The 22,278-nt window shown below is 38.3% G+C and overlaps 2 protein-coding genes across 3 annotated transcripts; both read left to right on the top strand.

The window, feature by feature from the left end:
- The first annotated feature begins 31 nt into the window (after positions 1 to 31).
- LOC306851469 (lysophosphatidic acid receptor 6-like) lies at positions 32 to 2,741 on the top strand. Its single transcript, XM_079387725.1, has one exon. The coding sequence runs from the start codon at positions 834 to 836 to the stop codon at positions 1,950 to 1,952; it is 1,119 nt and encodes a 372-aa protein (XP_079243851.1). The 5' UTR covers positions 32 to 833; the 3' UTR covers positions 1,953 to 2,741.
- Positions 2,742 to 11,236: 8,495 nt separating this feature from the next.
- On the top strand, positions 11,237 to 13,199 carry LOC306851538 (uncharacterized protein). 2 transcript variants are annotated; one of them, XM_079387836.1, is made up of 3 exons: positions 11,237 to 11,531; positions 12,129 to 12,274; positions 12,337 to 13,199. In XM_079387836.1, exon 3 carries the CDS (start codon positions 12,368 to 12,370, stop codon positions 13,025 to 13,027), a length of 660 nt encoding a protein of 219 aa, XP_079243962.1. In that variant the 5' UTR covers positions 11,237 to 11,531; positions 12,129 to 12,274; positions 12,337 to 12,367; the 3' UTR covers positions 13,028 to 13,199. The 2 variants fall into 2 exon arrangements, with proteins under 2 accessions (XP_079243962.1, XP_079243963.1); XM_079387837.1 differs by having other exon boundaries at positions 11,249 to 11,531; positions 12,129 to 13,197.
- Positions 13,200 to 22,278: the final 9,079 nt, after the last annotated feature.

Genomic DNA, 22,278 nt, shown 5'->3' with positions numbered 1-22,278 from the left:
CATGATAACACCGGTTTGTAAAGTTCTTCACAGCACAGCTGCCTCTCTCGCCTCTTCAGTGCTCTCAGCACAGAATGCCCCTGAGGCTACTGCTGACAGAGACAACAAGACGGAGTAGCAAGGAAGGGGGTGGGCCAGGAAACAGACCCTTGGATGAAGCAAGTCTGACTTGCTTTTACACTGTCACACTCAGAGAGAGCTGCATGCTGTCTACAGGTGCTCTACAACCACTGGACAATGTGGGACTGAGAACAAAGAAGGCTAATTTAAAGGATACTTCAAGACTTGTCTGGGAAGAATTTGGGATTGCTTTCATAAGTATTTTGGACAAAGACATTTGTTTTTCCTCAATGGGATATACTAGGAGTGGATTCTAACAGGATTACTCCTTTTGGCTGCTTTTGGATGGTATTTCTGAAGTCGAACCAGAGGAAAGGACTGTGTGAATTAAAACTTTGGAGTGAGTAGCTTCTAAGCTTGGGGCAACAATCTTGTGGGGTGGCTAGGGAAAAGACAGGAGGAAGGGGGAGGGGAAGAGGTAGTCGGGGTCTGGCTCCAGTCTCTGGGGTGAAATGCCTTCAACTTGAGGCTTTGTTGAAGAATGCCGCAGAGGAGTGTTTGATCGCTTCAGTTTTGAACTGGCAACAGAAAAAAAAAAATCACATTAAAGAGATCTATGTGCCCTTGAAGGAAAGACCATCTTGTGGTTGGAAGCAATCTGTCTGCTGCACATGCTTTGTTTTGCCCTGTTGAATTGTGGATTGAGGAAAATCCTCTTATTGTGTAGTCTCGCCTAACTGCCACCCCATAGTGCGCCTTTGTTTCTCACTGAGATGTACAACACCACTGTTCAGATGGAGGCTTTGACCCAGATATGGACTGGCAATGCCAGCAACAAAAATTCCTCTTTGCAGCTACACAACATCACCCACTGCCCAAAGAATGACAACTTCAAATATCCACTTTACAGCATAGTGTTTAGCATTGTCTTCATGGTGGGACTCATCACCAATGTTGCAGCCATGTACATTTTTACTTGTTCACTGAAACTGCGGAATGAGACCACCACATATATGATGAATCTTGTGGTTTCTGACTTATTATTTGTGCTCACACTTCCTTTGAGGGTCTTTTACTTCATCCAGCAGAACTGGCCTTTCGGCAGCCTGCTTTGCCAGCTCTCTGTCTCACTCTTTTACACCAACATGTATGGGAGCATCCTGTTCCTAACATGCATCAGCGTGGACCGCTTTCTCGCCATTGTACACCCCTTCCGTTCAAGGGGTCTCCGGACCAAACGCAATGCCAAAATTGTATGTGTTGCTGTTTGGGTTCTGGTGCTTTCTGGAAGTCTTCCGACAGGCTTCATGCTGAACAGTACTAACAAGCAAAAAAACAACACGATAGCCTGCTTTGAGAACTTCTCCTCAAATCAGTGGAAGAGCCATCTCTCAAAGGTGGTGATCTTCATAGAGACAGTGGGGTTCCTTATCCCTTTGATACTGAACGTGGTTTGCTCTGCTATGGTGCTCCAAACTTTGAGGAAGCCACAGACTGTTAGTCGGGGAGGGAAGCTGAACAAGAAAAAGATCTTGAGGATGATCATCGTCCACCTCTCCATTTTCTGCTTTTGTTTCATCCCCTACAACGTCAACCTTGTCTTCTACTCACTAGTGCGGACAAAAACCTTGGAGGGCTGTGCAGTAGAATCAGTGGTTCGGACGATCTATCCGATCGCTCTGTGTATTGCTGTGTCCAACTGCTGTTTTGACCCCATCGTCTACTATTTCACCTCAGAGACTATACAAAACTCAATTAAGAGGAAGTCTCAGATGAACCGTTCCTTTGATGTCAAGTTCTCTGAGGCTTTGCAGTCAGAGACAAGCTCCGCTCTTCAGTTCAGCCTGAGGTCCATAAAGAACAAGATGTTCCACAATGAGTCTAATGTATAAGGACAAGTATTGGACAAATGGATGTAAAGAAACTGAATGCACAAAAAGCACACTGAAATCTGGCATAAAACCTGCGAATATGCCTAAATTTGGTTTGTTAATATCTCTCAGGGCAGTAAGTAAACTACGCCCTTTTAGTGGGATTTACTTCCCTCTTAAAGTCATCCTTCAGCCCAGTACTGGGGGGCACACCTGTTCTCAATGGAATTATATCCAAACATTTGGAATAATTAACTGTGGAGTAAGAATAATACATATATACTGTAAATCAACTGGAACTTGATAAACTAGACCAGAACCTCTAACTATATGTGAATACTTACATTTACAGAATGGTAAGTGAATGTGAAAATTACATACTAGGATATAACCACTATTTAATTAAACCCACAAACAAAGTAGAATGATACCATTTTATGCAATGCCACATGTAAACACATTGACTGCCTGAAGTGTCATACTATTAACAAGCTGAAAACTTTTGTTAGCACTTTATATAATACTGTATATTAACGTTGCACTGGCATTGATACTGATTATTGATATTGATATTGCAGTTTTTTTCTGTTACAAACTTCATTTAATAAAGTGTTTATTTACAATAGAGTATTATCAGTTCTTCTCCCTGTGTAATATCCATTCAAAAAGTACAATATAGTCTGCAATATTGCAGTTACAAAGTTTAAATGTCATTTTTAAAAATTCAGCAGTCACTGTTTTAACGGATACTTTCTACAGAATATGCCTCCGTAAATGTACTGCCACATTGATATAAAAGATGAAGTTCTCACTGTGTTGTTAGCTATTTTATTTGGCTAATATTGACGAAGAACAGTCCCTTGACTAAATGCATTGTAAGAAGTTTGTTTTAACCACTCAAAGTGTCATAAACTGAATAGTGAATCAGATGTACTTTATTCACTTTGATACAAGCCGCATTCAAGAACTGTGAACTTTTTCAAAATTTGTTTTTTCTGCATTGTTATAAATATGTAACCTGCTGCAGGCAAAACTAAAGTGAGGTTTGGGGTAAATGAGGTTGAGAAATATCTTTGTAACCATAATTTGTGACATGACAGCACAGCGCTAGATTTAGCAGGAACTGTTAACACATCCAATCCTGACCAAAATCCTTGATTCTAAATATGCCTGTAAAAGTTTGCATAAAGGTGTTGCGATATCTGTAAAGGGAGATCCAGAGCTCTTAAGCTATTGGCACAACTGATACATCAGATCAACCGCACCTATCGTGTTGCCATGCCATCCACAGTTTATCTATTTTAGCATGTGAGAAACAAAGAAAAGAGGAAACGAAAAATACCATCAGTGGAAAAAAAGGTCTAATTAGAAGTATTGACTTCACACTTGCCCACTTCAAATACAATTGCTCACACTTAGACATGCAAAGCACATTAGTCTTAGTGTTTTGGCTTCAACAGCACTGAACATGATCACATTCTACGTCACTTGCATGTTTGCTCCACAAAATTCAGAACAGTGGTGAATTACTTTGGGTTTTTCAATTATAGATTCTCTTAATATTATATTTGGTTACACTGATATTTTAATACTTTGGTACATCCTTGACTAATAAACCTTTTCCACTGCGTGGTACAACTCGGCTCGGCTCAAAACGGTACGGCTCAGTTCGGCTCGGTTTGGGTTTCCACTGCAGTTTAGTACCGCTTTTAGAGTTGGTGGTATTATTCACGTGTCGTTATATTTGCGCCGCCTCTACTGCCATTACTCCTGAAAAACTTTTCAATTCCGCTTTGCTCCATCAAGCTCTCGCTGGATCCGCTCCTCGGCTATCTAAAAGAGGGACGTATGTACTTCAACGAAACAGCCATTTTTGGGTGTTAAAAAAGGTGCGCCCATTGAAAACAGTTGCGTTCGATCCTTCGCTGGCTGTGCTGATTTAAATCTAGCGGGTCTGTTGTGTCTTGTGCAGCAAGTTCAATGACGCAGGAAGTGATGATTCTCTCCAGCCAATCAGTGATCAGCAGAGTTTACACGTCACATTTTGGTAACGGTAACGTTTTGGCTTGGAACCTCGGCCGAGGTGGTACTAAAAAAAGTACCAGGTGCTATACCCAGTGGAAAAACCCCCAAAAGTGTGCCGTACTGAACTGTACATTGCCGTACTATGCAGTGGAAAAGTGCCATAAACAAACTAATCCTACATAAACATATTATTGGCACAATTACCAAAATGGTCAAAATGTTAGATAGTCTAGAGTCTCTGGACCTAGTTGGTCCACCAATTACTAATTAAGATTGCATTTTAAGATTATATTAGACAATTAAACATTTTGGCAAGAAAATTGCCCATGCTACACACAATATAAGTAAATCTTTAGGTAATTAGCTAAAGCAAAGAGCTAAATATGGAAAAACATCCTCAATGAGCAGTGTGTTAGTTCCCAAATATCAAACTGAAATCTCTTTTATTTTCAATTCCTTAAGCTCCTCTTGTTTAGGCACGCATGTAGGTGAATTTCATAAAAACATTGTAACACAGCATCTGAAACCCAGCACGCCACCTCAAGCTCCACTTCAAAGCTTCAAAAACTTCAACACAGGCTTGTTTACTATTTCTGCACCTTCGACTAGTTCATTTCCTCATGTTGTTAGAGGGAGGGGTGCATGGTCCAGAGAACTGAATACGGTTTTAACTAGATTAAGACTAAACATATTATTTAGTCTGTTTAGTCAGTCTGTTAGATTCTGTTCTATCTGGATTTTGTAATAATTGATAAAAAAATATTTATCTTCCATTTAAAGGTAAAGTTCAATCCAAAATTGAATTTCTGTCATTTAGTCAACACAATATTAGTCTTTGGAATGTTTATGCTGTTTTTCCCCGTACAGTGAGGATGAGGGCAACAAAAAAAGAGTAATTATATGTATATAAAATAGAAATATGAGGATGTTGGATGTGTTTGTGGATTCAGTTCATACAGCTTAAACATTCTAAAGATATATATCAACAATAATCTCATCAAGTATGGTCAGAGATTTTGGGGCAATCTTTGACAATAAACTGACCTTCAAAGACCATATTGCAAGGACACCACGATCATGCAGGTTTGAATTGCACAAGGTTAAGATATTGATGTTTGCATATAGAACAGCCGCAGTCTCCGCTCCCATCTAAGTACCACTCAGCCTTATGAGTACTTCCCCTTCAGAAGCCTGAGGACAGTAAATGAGTGATGCCTCATGGTACCATTACAGACAGGCACAAAATCAATCAACCAGAACATTTTTGTTCACTGTTTCTTGTTGGTGGAATTATCTTCCCAACCCAATCTTGGACACTAAATCCCTGACGATATTAAATAAACAGCTGAAAAGTCATCTCTTCCGTCTGAAAATAAAATCTTCCTCTATGCTTTCACTATATTTTTATTCTAAACGATGTCTGAAACTTTGTATCACTAGCAATTCTCTTGTTTACTGCCTGATTATAATGAATCACTTGCTGTATTCCTCATTTACAAGTCGCTTTGAAAAAAAATCTGCAAAGCGAATAAACGTAAATGTAAATATATATTAAATATACTTCAGCATTATATTCCTCCTAGTCTTCTGAAGTCATACAATAGCTTGTGTCAGTGAACAAATTCATATCAATATTCAGTGAATGAACGAAGCATCTTGATTCTCCATTATTTGAATGTATGCAAACATGAGTGTTGGATTTTAAGGATTATGTATTAAGTATTACGGTGTTTTTTGTCCTTTTTTATTTTTATTTTTTGGTATTTTTTCATGTTGTATCCCTATAACACGAGACTGCAAAAAAGGAAAAAGTCATAACAAAACAAAGAGGCTAGTGTATGTTTGTGAGTGACCTTCTGGCCTTTTAACATGTGAGCGCCACATTACAAGAGATGCTGTGAAGCAGTTGTCAAGAAAATATAGCTCAGCCCTCATAACTGTTCTCAAATCTTGCTGTTTTTATTTTCCTCTGTCTTTAAATGGGAGATAAGCATGTTTATTGACACATACTCATGGTAGTAGTATTTGTTGTATAAAAGTATACATCAAGTTAATTTTAAGTAAATTTATAGTTCAAGTATATTTGTCAAGTATACCTAATATAGTAAGTATACTAATATCAATGTACCAGTAGTATATTTTTATGTTTCAATACAAAATTGTCATCATTTTTAGTTTATTAAAGTATGCATTGAGTGCAATAGTAGTAAATTTTGGGGAAGCAGCTAGTTTACATCTGGGTGGTGATGGCGCAGTGGATAAGACACATGCCTTTGGTGTGAGAGACCTGGGTTTGAATCCACTGTGAGACACCAATGTGTCCCTGAGCAAGACACTTAACCCCTAGTTGCTCCAGAGGCGTGCGACCTCTGACATATATAGCAATTGTAAGTCGCTTTGGATAAAAGCGTCAGCTAAATGTAAATGTACATCTAAGTGTTTTCTTATAGCAACAATACATTAAGTGAACTTTTGGTATACTGTTAGTTTATTAGATGTTATTTTTAGACAAATTTTAAGTTCATGCAAGTAGTCTCAGTAAACTACTAGTTTTATAAAATAACCAACATTCTCTCCACCCTCAATACCACGACTGAGGTGAGACCCTTGAGCAAGGCACCAAACCCCCAACTGCTCCCCGGGCGCCGCAGCATTGGCTGCCCACTGCTCTGGGTGTATGTTCACTACTGTGTGTGTGCACTTGGATGGGTTAAATGCAGAGCTGAATATGGGATTCTGAATATGGGTCACCATACTTGGCCAGACACCACTTCCCTTTCACTATATTTATATGGTCTCTTAAACTGGTAGTTTCCAGAAAGTATTATTGAAAATGTACTTCCATAAACTAAATAAATGAGTTAGAAGTATAAACAGTATACATATAATTTCACTTATTGTTGCTATAATAAAGAAAAAGTTAGAAAATAGTTTACTATTGCTACATTCAAAGTATTCTTTTATGAACTAAAAGTGGGCCAATTTATTTCCAAGAACAGTACACATATACAAGTATGCTATCAGTACACAATTTCTGCAGGTGATCTATTAACAATGCGTGAATTAAAGAACACTGACGCAGCCAGCGTGTTTCCATAATGACCAATGCAATCTACGAAGAGTAGTGCAAATTAGAGTAGGGTTGCAAACAAGCAGAGCTGATGATAATCACCTGTGTGTAATCTACACAGGCACAAAACAGGTTAATATAAAGGACTGCATCTGAAATTACATACTTCCCTACCATACATTAGTTGAAAAACAGTATGTGACAAAAGAAGTGCAAATTCACAGTACGCAAAGGAGTAGGAAACTTTTAGCGGTCATGAAGTAATTATTTATTCAAAATAAGTACCAACTCAAGAGAGTGTATTGATTTCAGATCCAGCAATGCTTTTTGGGGCATAAATAATGGCACAAATACCAGTAATCTGGCTACTGCAAACCTCAGTAAATCACCTAGCATGATTTATTTAAATACCATCATTCCCATAAATGTTGCATCTGAAAGGAAAACTCCTACAAAAGCATTTGCAATTAAGTCAATAATGTATCATGCTTTATTGCTTCAGTGGGTACAAAGGATTTCTCACTTTCGACATTTTCTCAACCCTAATCACACTTTTTTTTTTCTATTAATAAAGTCTATAGATACAAAAAAGCACCATAAAGTAGTCCATGTGACTTATTGCTCTGTACTTTTACTACAGAGATTCTAAAGCCTGACGCATACAACATCATTAACAGACTAAAAATCGTGCCCCCTGTCATTCAAACATGGCACGTTAAGGTGTATAGTGTATAGCTTTTGATATAGAGTAGTATAAGTGTGTGTGTGTGTGTGTGTGTCTGTGTGTTTGTGGTATTGTTGAATCTGGTTGTGCCGTTCCAAACCCTATCTGAACTGTATCAGGAGCCTGGCACGTAAGCCAAAGTGACTGCTCTGAGTACAGTCTTATCTTATCGCCCTAACAGCTCTCCCCCTGAGGCCAGGATTGAGAATAGCCAGAGCATACACACAAACACACATGCAAACACACCTTCACTATGTCCAATACACAAATCTCAAGCTTCTTACACCACTGCATCTTTGTTTCAACAATGGTGTAACTGAGAAGATGCTGATGCATGTCTGTGTGTAAATGTGCGTTTGCTGAAACAACCAACTGCTTGATTTTTATATTTTTTAAGGGCGAGTGGTTGTCAGGGCATTGCTAAGCAATTGCAAACTTGTTCTGTGCATTGCTATGAGGTTGCTAGGGAATCATTGGTTGTTCCTTGCATGTTCTGTGTGGTTGCTTAGTCAAAAAGCTCCTACTCAGTATGACCCCCTGCATATGACCAAAGGCTATACTTAAAGTATATACGTAAGTGCGAACTGAAAGTAATTTTTTCCAGACTAACATACTAACTGCAATTATATAAATATTCTTATTTCAATTTGAATTAAATGAAATTGCCTGAAATTTAGAGTGCTTTTTGGCTGACTTAAGTAGGACTTAAGTACATCTTTATAGGTAAAAAGTGTACTGACAAATAAACTGACAAATACATTTCTATTAAAACTTTTGTCATGCATTTAAACATATTTGTAATTACAAGTTGCAATTCAGTACCTTTAAAATGTATTAACACATGAAAATAAATGTAATGATGATTAAAATATAATTATTTAAAATGTAATTACAAAGTGCATTTTTTTAAAGTATACTTAAGTGTGTTAAGAAACATAAAAGTGTCAGGAAAGTGTACTCTCTTTGAGAACACTTAAAGTGGCCTTTTATTTCATTATTATCTGCAAGTACGTTTTTAAATACATCTTTAAGATTTGTAGTAAGTGCACATTTAATAAAATTTAGTGCACTACTTTTTGACAAGGGTAGTGTGGGATGATTTACACAGTGACTTGCTTATGGTCAGGGGTTTGTTATAATCTACTGTAAGTATAAGCAATAGTAATATTGATGTTTGCCTTAGTGTTAATTATGTTTCATATTAAATTTTGTAATAATAAGGTTCATATGAAACTCAATGCCATGACTGCAATTTGGTCATACATTCTGTAGGGCAAATAGATTTTTCTTAGTTTAAAGAATGTATCGACCTCTCATGTTTTTATCTGCACAGTTAACCAACTTGTAAGGTGTAGCATGCTGATCACATGCCGTGAAACTCACACAAATAAAACCATGCAGTTGTGGCTTTGCCAGTACGTGTCTAATGCTAAATGCAAGTTGTTATAACTAAGGGCATGGTCACAGTTAAATGTGTTTGTGAATTGAATGAAACCTCAGCACAGTGACATGTCTGTATCTGTTGCGGCCTGGGGATCAGCATTAGTAAATTCAGTCATGCATAGGTGCAGACCTGTGTGTGTCAAGTAATAATTTAGGGCTCAGTTCTTTTTGTTATTACATTCTCTTCTTTGTTATATGCTTCTCTTCTGTGTATCACAGCACAGAGACATATGCTGCATATGTATCCAATCTGAATAGCATAGCATCAGATTGCTCAAAACAACAGATATGGCCCACAGGAAGACAGTCAAGGAAAGGAAATGAATATTATCAGTTTGATATGAGAAAATTATAGCTGATTAGCTTGTTTATTCGTACATCAGAAGAATAGCATCGTCTTTCTCACACTGATTATAGAAACATCAAAAACGTACTTTAAGCAATTATGTAAATGTGAATGCTTGGCCAAGGCATTCCAAGCGTTGTACATCTTGTTGTACATGCTAAATGTGTGTTTTTGTGTTACTGTGTTAGTAACAAGCCTTAGTAGGCTACTCAAGGGACCGATAAAATCAGCTTCTGGAACTGAACTGAACAACTAGTTGTTAATGACGTATTTGAAGGTGCATCAGAAATGTGTCTTCGTCTGTATGTGAGATGCAAGAAAATAACAGTGAAAGAAGTCTTAACTTAGCACATTTTGATTTTGACACAGGGCTAACTGCGCTCATGAGCCCTGCGGTAAAGTGTCAGTGTTGCCAGATCTTCCTTTAAAAAACAAACAGACAAGGACAAGCACAAAAAACACTAAAGCACCCACATGCTTTGTTTTATAACACATATCTCATATCCAGAACAGATCACTTTATTAACTCCATAAAGTGCCTATCTTTATAAGATAAGACCAAACAACATGCATAAACGCATCTGAGGACATGGCAACACTGCAAGACAGCGCTTTCTAAAGCAGCCTTAAATGGCAGATTTGTGTCTACTGTAGAGCTTGGTCGGAACAAGAACACACACACATACACACACACCTAATTTCAAGACGACACATTCCTGAACAGGAATCAAAGCCCGACTCCCAGCATGTGACTGGCTGGCCGATCTCCTGCCCTGAATCTCTTATCTTGGGAGAACTCTAAAACCCAGAATATATTTGAGAGGAACATCTGGATATCTATAAAGAACAGCACGGTCAATCGGTTTACTATAAATAAAGTCGAACAGGGCAAAAGACCTTGTCATTTGGGAGAAACTCCGGCACAAACACTCCCTGATTCCCTGACCATTAACGCAGTAATTCAATGATGTTATCCGCAGGGAAGACGGTTTTACAGCCGACGTCCGAACTAAGCAAAACACCAGATCTCCACGAAAGTGACCTTCCCGCGACCTCGCATTTCTCCCCAAAAGAGGAACGCGCCTTTTTTTTTTTGCTCTCTGACAGACAAAGAGACGCAGTGTTTTCGCTCAAGTATTTTAAAATGGACAAATTATACTGGTTTCTGCTATTGAAGCAAAATACTCGAAAACAATATATACAATATATTTACAACATATATTAAGGTTGTTTTCATGTCATTTATAAGCTTGCTGTGTTATGGGAACTTATGGTATTGTTGTAATCTTTCGATGTATGATTTTCCTGATCAATATTTGTTCAGTTTCACATGCGTGGTGTGATTATTTAGAATTGTTTCATCTAGGGCTTAACCGCGTAATGGATACAATTGATATATGTACTTTGGTTATGCAAAATTACCTAATGTTTGATTTGTAATGAAAGCTGATTTCATCAGCAATAATCTGGTGTGGATGAAAATTGTCTGTTCTCATCAATGTATGATTACAATACGAATAGAAATCTGCTGTCAATCATTTCTGCATGTGATAAAATAACTGAACAAGATAATGCATGCATGGAAAGAAGCTGTGCAGGGCGGGGCTCCGCCCCACAGGAAGAATCCGATTGGGTCAGCCGCCCGTGGGTGGATCCCAAATCGGCCCGTTAAAGACAGATACCCAACTGTATGTCTCAGTTGTTTGGGAAGAAAAGTTTTAAACTCAAGCTTAAGATCAGCTCGCTCGTTGCTCTCTGCTTGCTCTGCGCTCTCAGTCATTTAACATCATGATCGAGCAGTGAACAGAGATCAAGACTCAAACTTCCAAAGAAACTAACATCTAAAGCCTCAGAAACGGAAACCAACTTCCTGGGAGCATCATCAAGTCAGAACGAAGCCAGCCAACCAACCACTGAAGAGTATTCTCGTGACGACAACCTACCAAGCCGCCAATCCGCGCACAATCTTGAACTCAACTGAAAGCAAGGAAAGTAAGACAATATTTCCTAAAGCTGTTGGAAACTGGTTGTATTCATCGCTAAGAGTGAAGATAGAAGAGTTCCATGCGTGTGATTTCCCTCAGGTTGAAGTTAGAGCATTCTTGAAAACGAGCATTAGAACCTAAAACTCTCTTCAGATCAAACAATTCATTGCCTGCTATTTGTGTGTCTGTGTGTGTGTTTAAGTCTTCTGTTTGTGTGTGTACGTTAGCTTAGTATTGTGTTAGAGTAGTGAAATAAACTTTGATTCTATTAAGAAATCTCATGTCTGTTGCTATGTGATTTTTCAAGTCTGAAATTATTTGCCAAAGATCACGTTTACCTACGCTCAAAATTTACCTATGCTAATTTTACCTAATGTCAACATTAACTTACCTAATCAATTCAGTATCACTGTGGCCACGGAATTAATCTGAATTGTTAAGGCATACTGGTTTAATGCTTGCTGGACAAGTCATTAATGAGGTATAAGTTGGACATTTTGATTAATATCAATTAATCATATAAATATCGAATCTTAAGAATGATTCCCTTAAAGCTAAAGTTAGAACAATAGTTCTAAAGTTATTACACTACCTTTGAGTGCAGGTGAGGACACATTCGAGCTGCATTCGGTGCAGCTGGAGCTGGAGGCCGTGGAGAAGCAGATCCACGACCTGGTGGAGAAGCAGGCCCAGCCGAGAGAGCGGAGAGCCGTCCTGGAAACATCCCGGACTGACGCTCACAAGTCTGGGGTAAGTATACAGCATGCTGCTAACACTCCCACCACCTCTACTCCATGTGTTTCTCTGCACAGGCCCTGTGCACCCAGGACGCGATCTTCCCAGATGTCCTTCACTTTGGCGCCGGGACGCCACGGACCCTGGGTGCACCAGCAGCGGAAGACACGAGCCAGGCCACGGGTGACGACCTCTCCCCCTCCGCCGCCTCCGGTCTTCAAGATCTCCACCTGGAACCGCTTCGCTCCCCTCCGCGAGACGGAACGCAACGCTGTGATCGTCGGAGACTCCATCATCCGGCACGTCCGGGCTACGTTAGCTGAAGGTAAAGTGCACACTCACTGTTTCCCCGGTGCTCGTGTTCTCGATGTTTCTGCTCAGATACCCGCGATCCTGAAGGGCACGAAGAGCATCGGTGCTGTCGTGCTGCACGCGGGGGTTAACGACACCAAGCTGCGGCAGACGGAGACACTGAAGAGGGACTTCAGGAGCCTGATCGAGACGGTACGCAGCACATCGCCCACGACGATGATCACCGTGTCAGGACCGCTTCCCACGTATCGACGAGGACACGAAAGGTTCAGTAGACTGTTTGCTTTAAACGAATGGTTATTGTCATGGTGTAAAGAAAATAAACTGCTCTTTGTTAATAATTGGAATCTTTTCTGGGAGCGTCCTAGGCTTTTTCATGCTGATGGCCTGCACCCCAGCAGAGTCGGAGCGGAACTCCTGTCGGACAACATCTCCAGGACACTACTCTCCATCTGACTAGTAAGCCAATTCTCAAATAACTACTATGATGACTTTTGTTCTACCCACTTAAATGATAGAAATACTTGCGTTGTCCAATCTATACAGACTGTGTCTGTTCCCCGAATAGCGAGGTCTAAATATACATTTAATGCAGGATCTAGAAAAAATCTGATCGTGATTAAACCAGAAAAAAGCAAAATAAATGAACAAAAACAATTTTTAAAGCTTGGGCTCCTAAACATTAGATCACTCGCACCCAAAGCAGTTATTGTAAATGAAATTATCACAGATAATAATTTTGATGTACTCTGCTTGACTGAAGCCTGGCTTAAACCAAATGAATATTTTGGTCTAAATGATTCTACTCCACCAAGCTACTGTTATAAACATGAGCCCCGTCAGACTGGTCGTGGCGGTGGTGTTGCAACAATATAGAGTGATATTCTCAATGTTACTCAGAAAACAGGATACAGGAGGTTTAACGCATTTACAATACTTCTGCTTAATGTTACACTGTTAGATATGCAAAATAAATCTCTCCTATCTCTTGCTCTGGCTACTGTGTATAGACCGCCAGGGCCATATACAGATTTCCTAAAAGAATTTGCAGATTTCCTCTCAGATCTATTGGTTAATGTTGATAAAGTGCTAATTGTCGGAGATTTTAACATTCACGTTGATAATACAAATGATGCATTAGGACTTGCGTTTACTGACCTAATAAACTCTTTTGGAGTCAAGCAAAACGTCACCGGGCCCACTCATCGTTTTAATCATACGCTAGATTTAATTATATCGCATGGAATTGATCTTACTGATATAGATATCGTACCTCAAAGTGATGTTACTGATCATTTTATCGTATCGTGCATGCTGCGTATTAGTGATATTACTTATATGGCTCCGCGTTATTGGCCGGGCAGAACTACTGTTCCAGCCACCAAAGACAGATTCACAAATAACCTGCCTGATTTATCTCAACTGCTCTGTGTACCCATAAATACACATGAACTAGACGAAATGACTAGCAATCTTCTCTAACACATTAGAAGCTGTTGTCCCCCTCAAATTGAAAAAGGTTAGAGAAAAACGTACTGCGCCATGGTACAACAGTTGAACCCATTCTCTCAAGAAAGAAACTCGTAATCTTGAGCGCAAATGGAGAAAAACTAACTTGGAAGTTTTTAGAATTGTGTGGAAAATCAGTATGTCCAGCTATAGATAGGCTCTAAAAGCTGCCAGGGCAGAGCATATCCGCAAACTCATAGATAATAACCAAAACAATCCAAGGTTCTTATTTAGCACAGTGGCTAGATTAACAAATAAACAGACGCCACCCAATCTAAATATTCCCTCACAGTTTAATAGTAATGACTTTATGAATTTCTTTTCTGATGTTATCTATTTTATCAGTAATGCAATAACAAATGTATATTCTACTGCGTCTAGTATTTCAGCTTCATTCATCGCACCCAAAGAAAAACTGCAGTGCTTTACAACTATATGACAGGAAGAGCTAAATAAACGTATCAGTGCATCTAAACCAACAACATGTTTATTAGATCCTGTACCCACTAAACTACTGAAAGAGTTGTTACCTGTAGCAGAAGAATCGCTTCTCAATATTATTAACTCATCGTTATCTTTAGGTCACGTACCAAAACCATTCGAGCTGGCGGTTATTAAGCCTCTTATTAAGAAACCACAACTAGATTCTAATGAACTGGCAAATTACAGACCCATTTCAAATCTTCCGTTTATGTCTAAATTTTAGAAAAAGTTGTGTCTGCTCAATTGTGCTCCTTCTTGCAAAAAAATTATCTCTATGAAGAATTTCAGTCAGGTTTCAGGCCTCACCATAGTACAGAAACTGCACTTGTTAAAATTACAAATGACTTGCTTCTTGCTTCTGACCAAGGCTGCATCTCATTGCTAGTATTACTTGATCTTAGTGATGCGTTCGACACTATAGACCATGACATACTCATAGATCGATTACAAAACCATACTGGTATTCAAGGGCAGGCTTTAAGATGGTTTAGATCCTACCTGTCCGATCGCTACCACTTTGTTCATTTAAATGGGGAGTCATCTCAATTATCACCAGTAAAGTATGGAGTACCACAAGGATCTGTCCTAGGTCCTCTGCTATTTTCAATATACATGTTGCCCCTTGGTAATATTATTAGAAAATACGGGATTAGTTTTCATTGTTATGCTGATGATACTCAACTATATATCTCAACAAGACCAGATGAAACTTCTAAACTAAGCTAACAGATTGTGTAACAAATGTAAAAGATTGAATGACCAATAATTTCCTCCAATTAAATTCAGATAAGAGAGATATTACTTATTGGACCAAAAAACAGTACACAAAATCTCTTGGATTACAATTTGCAACTAGACGGATGTACTGTTACGTCCTCTAAAGTCAAAAATCTGGTTGTTATATCAGACAGCAACTTGTCCTTTGAAAATCATATTTCCCATGTTACAAAAACAGCATTCTTCAAGCTTAGAAACATTGCCAAGCTTCGAAACATGCTACCTGTTTCTGATGCAGAAAAGCTAGTTCATACATTCATGACCTCTAGACTGGACTATTGTAATGCACTGCTATGTGGTTGTTCTGCATCTTCAATAAACAAGCTACAGATAGTCCAAAATGCAACGGCTAGAGTTCTTACCAGGTCAAGAAAATATTATCATATTACCCCAATTTTACCTATTAAGTTCTGTATCATTTACAAAACATTATTACTTGCCTATAAGGCCCTAAATGGTTTAGCTCCTGCGTACCTAACTTGTCTTCTACCACGCTACAATCCAACCCGCTCCCTAAGGTCGCAAAACTCTGGACTTTTGGTAGTACCTAGGATGGCAAAGTCCACTAAAGGAGGTAGAGCTTTTTCACATTTGGCTCCCAAACTCTGAAATAGCCTTCCTGATAATGTTCAGTGTTCAGATACACTTTCTCTGTTTAAATCTAGATTAAAGACATCTCTTTAGCCAAGCATTCACATAATGCATTTTATAATCTTGTACTGCAGTTATATCTGATCAAATGTACATTATTATTATTCTTTAGCTTGGGTTGAACAAATCATTTTTGCTTAAATGGAACAGCAGCTACGCTAATTATGTCTATTTGTTTCTCTGTTTCTGCCACGGGATTAACATCCCATGGTAACTAGGAATTACAGAAGCTTCAGTCTGGATCCAACCCTTAAATGATCTGAGATGACCGAACACCTGAGAAAAGATGATGCCAACCCCTCAGTGGACCTCAGAGGATGCCAAAGCTCAGACAACATACAGAATTACCAAATATCACCCATAAATTAAATATATTAAGATTCTGCGATATATTAATATATAGAAATTTAATTTCCTGTAGAGCTGCTTTGCAACGATTTGTATCGTAAAAAGCGCTATACAAATAAACTTGAACTTGAACTAGACCATGGAATAAGTGCACTGTACCAAATGTATAATTTAAATGTAAGTACACAGTAGTTAATGATGTATATAAAGTGGAACTGTAAATTTTAAATCATTGTTTATTTTTATTTTGTTGTATTGATTAACATAACAAAACACGTCAAATACTTACAATTTAATAATTTTAGGTTAATAAAATTTGAATGCCGCAGTTCTACAGATGACATGAAAGGATGCACCAATGTGTACTAAATCCCAACTAAACTGCAACTTTATAGCTACAGATATGTAATTACAAATATATTTAAATACATGATAAACAAGTTTCAGTAGAAATTATATTAAAGTATGTTTAATATGCGCTTTTACATAACTGCTCTAAAGTATACAATTGTGAAGAATGTTTATGCTAATTCTCACCATGTACGCCAATTGTGGCAAAGCTGATAATGAAACTTGTGCTCGTTGCTTTGCATTATAATTGCTTTCAGGCATATTTTGGTATCTAAAAATGTGTAAAACAACCTTGCATCAGTGAAGTGTCCATGTGCTTTTGTAGAGTATGTTTTGACAAATGTTTTTGCGCAAACAAGTTCAAGTTCACCGGATGTTCACAAATGTTTTAATAAGCAAGAAAAACAAGATCATGTTACATGTCTGATGGAGCAAAAACTTAAAAATGTGCTTTATCTCTCCCTCCAGCAGTACCATCTCAATAAAAAGCATTTCAGTTGCAGTCAGCTCAAGGAAGGGAGGAAGACACAGATGGGCTGTCATACAATCCAGACGTCTCAAAGCACAAACAAGTCTTATCAAAGCACAGAGAAGAATCTGTATCTGTGTTGCCTTTAATAACACGAGACAGAGATGAAGCACAAAGCATTCATCCTTAGCTTAATAAAACATACACACATCTACCCACACAATTCTGATTCAATTCTGCTTGGTGCCACAGAATGAAAATCCCTAAGCAGGGAGTATTTTGGTCAGCAAACCCCATTTGACCTAGAATACTAGATACTTGAAATACCTTTTTTTCCCCCACCTCAATCAGTAGGCTACCAGAGTACGTGTTCATTGTGCTCAGTGCTGAAGTTTTGGTTAAGTAAAATAGTAAAGTAGAAGTATAAAGCAGTTTGTTGACCACCTTACAGATGCTGATGTATATTGTATAGCGTAACATTAAAATCATTGTAACATCATTTTGGCGTACACTTTAGTATACTTTCAATAGAACTTATAACAGAAAAATATATACTTTAAAAGAACATACTTAAGTGCTAATGTTTTCAGACACTAAATTAAATGAAAAGTTATAGTTATAGTTTAAACTTATATTAAATTGTAAGGATGGCGCTGAGGCAGAACTGGAATCAATTTGCAGAAGTTTATTAAAAGGATTTGCAGTAGACAGAAACGTGAAGTCAGGCAAAGGGTCAACACCAAAGTAACAGTTGAATCCGTTTACCAACACAGGGGCAATCCAAAAGACAAGAGTCAGGAGGCAGGCAGAGGGCTTAAACACAAACATCCGTCCAATCAGATAAACAGAGCAAAGGGGCAAATCCAGGAAATCAGAAGTCGAAATAATCAGGCGGAGTAATACACAGAAAGTCAGGCAGAAAATAACAATGGAAAACGCTTGGTAAGGCAGGCAAACTGGCAATACTTCGCAATTCGCTGACCCCTTCTCCTCCTTGAATCCAGCAACATGTTCACCTTGTGGGTTCCCATCAATGTCCAAGTGTGGTGGTTGCTCTAGGATTTCGGCCCCAGGGTCAGCATCCGGGTGGACCGGTTTGAGGAGGGAAACATGAAAGGAAGGAGAGATCCGATAGTTAGTTGGAAGCTCAAGCTGGTAAGTGACCTCAATACGTTTGAGAATCTTAAAAGGGCCAACATACCTAGGACTGAGCTTCCTGCTGGGCAGCCGCAACTTGATGTCCCTCGTGGAGAGCCAGACTCGTTGTCCTGGTTGGTAGGGAGGGTGTGGACGCCGTCGCCTGTTTGCCTGGAACTCCTGTGTTCGTACAGCTCTGAATTGTTGAATTATTGAACATTTAATTCCCTGAATTTACTATGTTTGCATTCGAGAATGTTTACATGGGGCAAGGGGTGGGTGAATGAGTAACAGGCAAAGGAGTTCTGAAGACACATGGAGAAAAACAACGTAATTTATAGGCTCTGTAATCCAGGTAAAGATAACTGCTAAAAGTAAAAGTTTATTTTAACAGATTTGTTCTTGTTGATAAGATTATATCACTGTAAAATGTCACCCATGCTGGAGAACAACATGAAATTACTTATAGTGAAATTATTGATATGCTTCCTCTAAATCTGACAACATCTAATCACGTATTCCTTAGAACTACTCTTGTTATTTCCGCTGTGATCAATCAGTTGGAAAATGAGTGCACGGAGAACTTTGTGTTTTAAGATCAGTCTTGTTCATACACGTCTTTGAGGACCTTCAGACAAGGTGTCATCTGTGTGAACTAACGTTACTCACTCTGTAACTGAAATCCTTCCCATAAACCCTCACCCTGTTGTTAAATGGAAATCCCCACTTTAAAATTACATCAACTTCCTGTATTCATACCTTCTTGCATTTTGCATTTCCATAAACTGTCAACTGTTCAATAACACCGGGTTATAATTTACTTACACTGCTTATCACGTCGGATGGTCTGATTACCAATGTTGTGAAACATTTACAGTTTAAGGGAAATAGCACAAGCTCTAGGGTTTCTCCAGAGGGTGGATTTATGTTCTGAACATTAATGAATGACATAAGAGCGAGTATGGGCAGGTTAGTTGAGGTGGGGCACCTGAGAGCACATGATGCCTCTTAGGTCTTAAGCAATCAATCACGTTTGGCAGAATGGCTTTAGGGTTTGCATCATCTCTCTTTAAGATCAATGATGGTGTTGTTGGCCAGTCAAAGTAATAAAAGCTAAATAGTAATGCATACTGTATAAACCAGAATTTGGATATACTGTATTCTGAAGAATGTAAAAAGTCAGATTATACATAAATACATAAAATACATAAATACATAAAAAACCAATAAAAGGTGTTATAAATATTGCTATTGGATAGGTATTTTGCACTATATTCAAAATATTTTGAAGTCATACTATAGTTTTGTGTGATCACAGGCTGAAATTTAAAACATGAAATCATGAATTCTGTCCTAGCAAAGGAATTGTATGAATTAGCTTATTCAACCCTTGTGAAAATGAAGTACACATAATTGTGATGAATAAGCACATGTAATGTACTTCAAATCTTAAAAGTATATATACATATTTTTGGTAACACTTTAATTCGATAGTCCACTTTGGACATTTTACTAACAGTAAGTAATTTTGCAACTACATGTCAACTAGCAGTCATTAGAGTATTAGTAGACTGTCTGCTTAATATCTTCTAGCACTTTGTTTTGATGGGTCCACAACATACAACATACTGACTATTAGAAACTTTGCAAGTATATGTCAACTTATTCTACTAACCCTAAACCTACCCTACTGAGAGTTAGTAGACATGTAGTTGCAAATTAATGAGAATTAGTTGACATGTAGTTATAATGTTACTTATAGTTAGTAGAATGTCTATCGAAATAAAGTGTAACCATTTTTTAAAAAATTGGTGGAATTTTCTGTACAGAATTATGGGTAATGAAGTTCCTCTTCAGGAACTCGAGCTGCGTCCTTTCGGGAGCGAAGCACACACAGAGGAAGGACCCCGCAGTGCGGGCAATCAGCCCCCTCAAGAGCCGCCTCCGCATGTCTTGCTCCCAAGCAAAGCACACACAAGCTGTGTGTATCCCCTGCACACAAAAAAACGTTTGCAGGGAGGAACACACTGCTTGTATTGCGCTTCGCTCCCATGTTTAGCCTTAAACTGGCTTTTCGACATGTGAGAACAGACAGACAACACTAAATAGGTTTCACCACATGTGCTTTTATACCAGCTGGTCATTACGTCACCTCGCCCGTGACATCCCGCCCATCCATTGGACAGATTTTATTTGCATTCAGAGCCGGTCACGCTGAAGGCGTTCCCCTAAGCATCTCTGGACGCAGCGTCTCGTTCCTTCGAGGAACTGGGGTTACATACGTAACCGAAGACGTTTTTCAGCATTGTATAAACTGAAATAATGCATATAACATTTGAAAACAATGGATACAACTTTAGAATTCACAAGCCTGTCTTTAAAGGTTTATAAGTTATCATTACAACTTATACTCTATCTGCCATGTGCCTTATGCCACTTTATCCATCGCTCTCTTTATTTTTCTACAATGTCCTCATTTGTATATCTGTATAGTTGTATGTACATATGTTTAAACTGTATTTATCTGTATTAGAACGTCTACTGTCAGTGTTTAATGTTTACTGTATGCACCAAGGGTCTGAAAGAAACACAATTTCAATTCTCTGTATGTATGTGCCGTGCATGTGGAAGAATTGACAATAAAGCAGACTTGACTTGACTTGACTAAATATCAGTTTCCCTATGCAAAAAATTCTGATTTACAGTACATCTGCATACAGTAAGTACATATAATGTTATTACTATTGTAATTAACTATTTACATGTGACATGTTACATATACCCATGTACAGAAACCAAAACATTGATTTCTAAGCACTCTCGTATCAATTATGAAAGTGTTGGTGCCTCACAGATGTCGTGACTGTATGATGATTCAGTTCATCCGGCGCAGAGGGGAAGTGATAAGCTACTGATTACCTGGATACAAAACAAACAAACACACACACACACACGAGTAGAAGCAGGTTTAGCTGACGTGACTCAGTGTCTTATCATAACCGTCCAGCTCTACTGTTCATAATGACACTCTTAAGATCAGCATATCTTACAGTAGCTGGCGCCAAATATATAAGTAGGCTATGTATGTTTGTGTGTTCTAGACAGATGTATTCAGCTGCAGTTTAAAATCTGCAATTCAAAATGTGCTGATCTGTGTGATACCTCAGAGGTGGGTCACTTTTAACAATAGAGACCATGAGCCAGCATAACTGAAAGGAAGACTGCATGGGAGGACAGCACATTCATTACAGGAGCAAACTCTGTTTATACTTAACCTTATGTTACAATTTATATAATTTTCTGATTTATAAAAATATACATGGACTTTAAAAAAATATATAAAAATATTCATGAAATGTATAATATCCTAATAATTTAAATGTCATGATTTAATTTAAAATTATAATACAAATAGAAGTGAATAAAACAAACTAAACATTAAAAATAAACTTTATAAATATTATTAGATGAAAAGTTATAATATGCCTTTATTTCAGTACAGGACTAACTAATGCTTTACACTAACAAAACACTGTCCTAAAACAGTATGATATATATTTAACAGTGATAATATACATGGAACAAAAGCATTAACTTAACAGTCCTCTAAGCCTCAGTGATAAATATGACCTGCATTTGATAAGTTTTTTCTAAGGCCGTGCTAGGCTATTCTGAGCCGGCAAGGAAGGAAGACTGAAAAACAGATGGAGTGTTCAACTTCTTTTCAAAGCAGTGGGCAGACACATCAGAGACAACAGGGGAACAATGGTTCAGCAGTACATTCTTAAAAACTCACTACCCTGCTCCTCCAATGCATGTTTCCATTTTTACCCACACACGACCTTTGGGCAGTGTGCACAGGATGAATTACATTGGCATGCCAGTCCCACCACGCTATTTTCTCGTGTACGATCCGGTCCAAAATCAGTACACAAAGACAATAGAGCGAGACAATAACAATGTCAGAGCAATATAAATAGTT

This window comes from Barbus barbus (genome assembly GCF_936440315.1).
Source record: "Barbus barbus genome assembly, chromosome: 31".
Lineage (NCBI taxonomy): Eukaryota > Metazoa > Chordata > Actinopteri > Cypriniformes > Cyprinidae > Barbus > Barbus barbus.
The sequence above is the reverse complement of the archived record's forward strand: the minus strand, read 5'-3'. Positions and strand labels throughout refer to the sequence as shown.

Coding starts and splice junctions, on each gene's coding strand:
- LOC306851469 (XM_079387725.1), top strand. CDS start 834: ATGTACAACACCACTGTTCAGATGGAGGCTTTGACCCAGATATGGACT.
- LOC306851538 (XM_079387836.1), top strand. CDS start 12,368: ATGTCCTTCACTTTGGCGCCGGGACGCCACGGACCCTGGGTGCACCAG.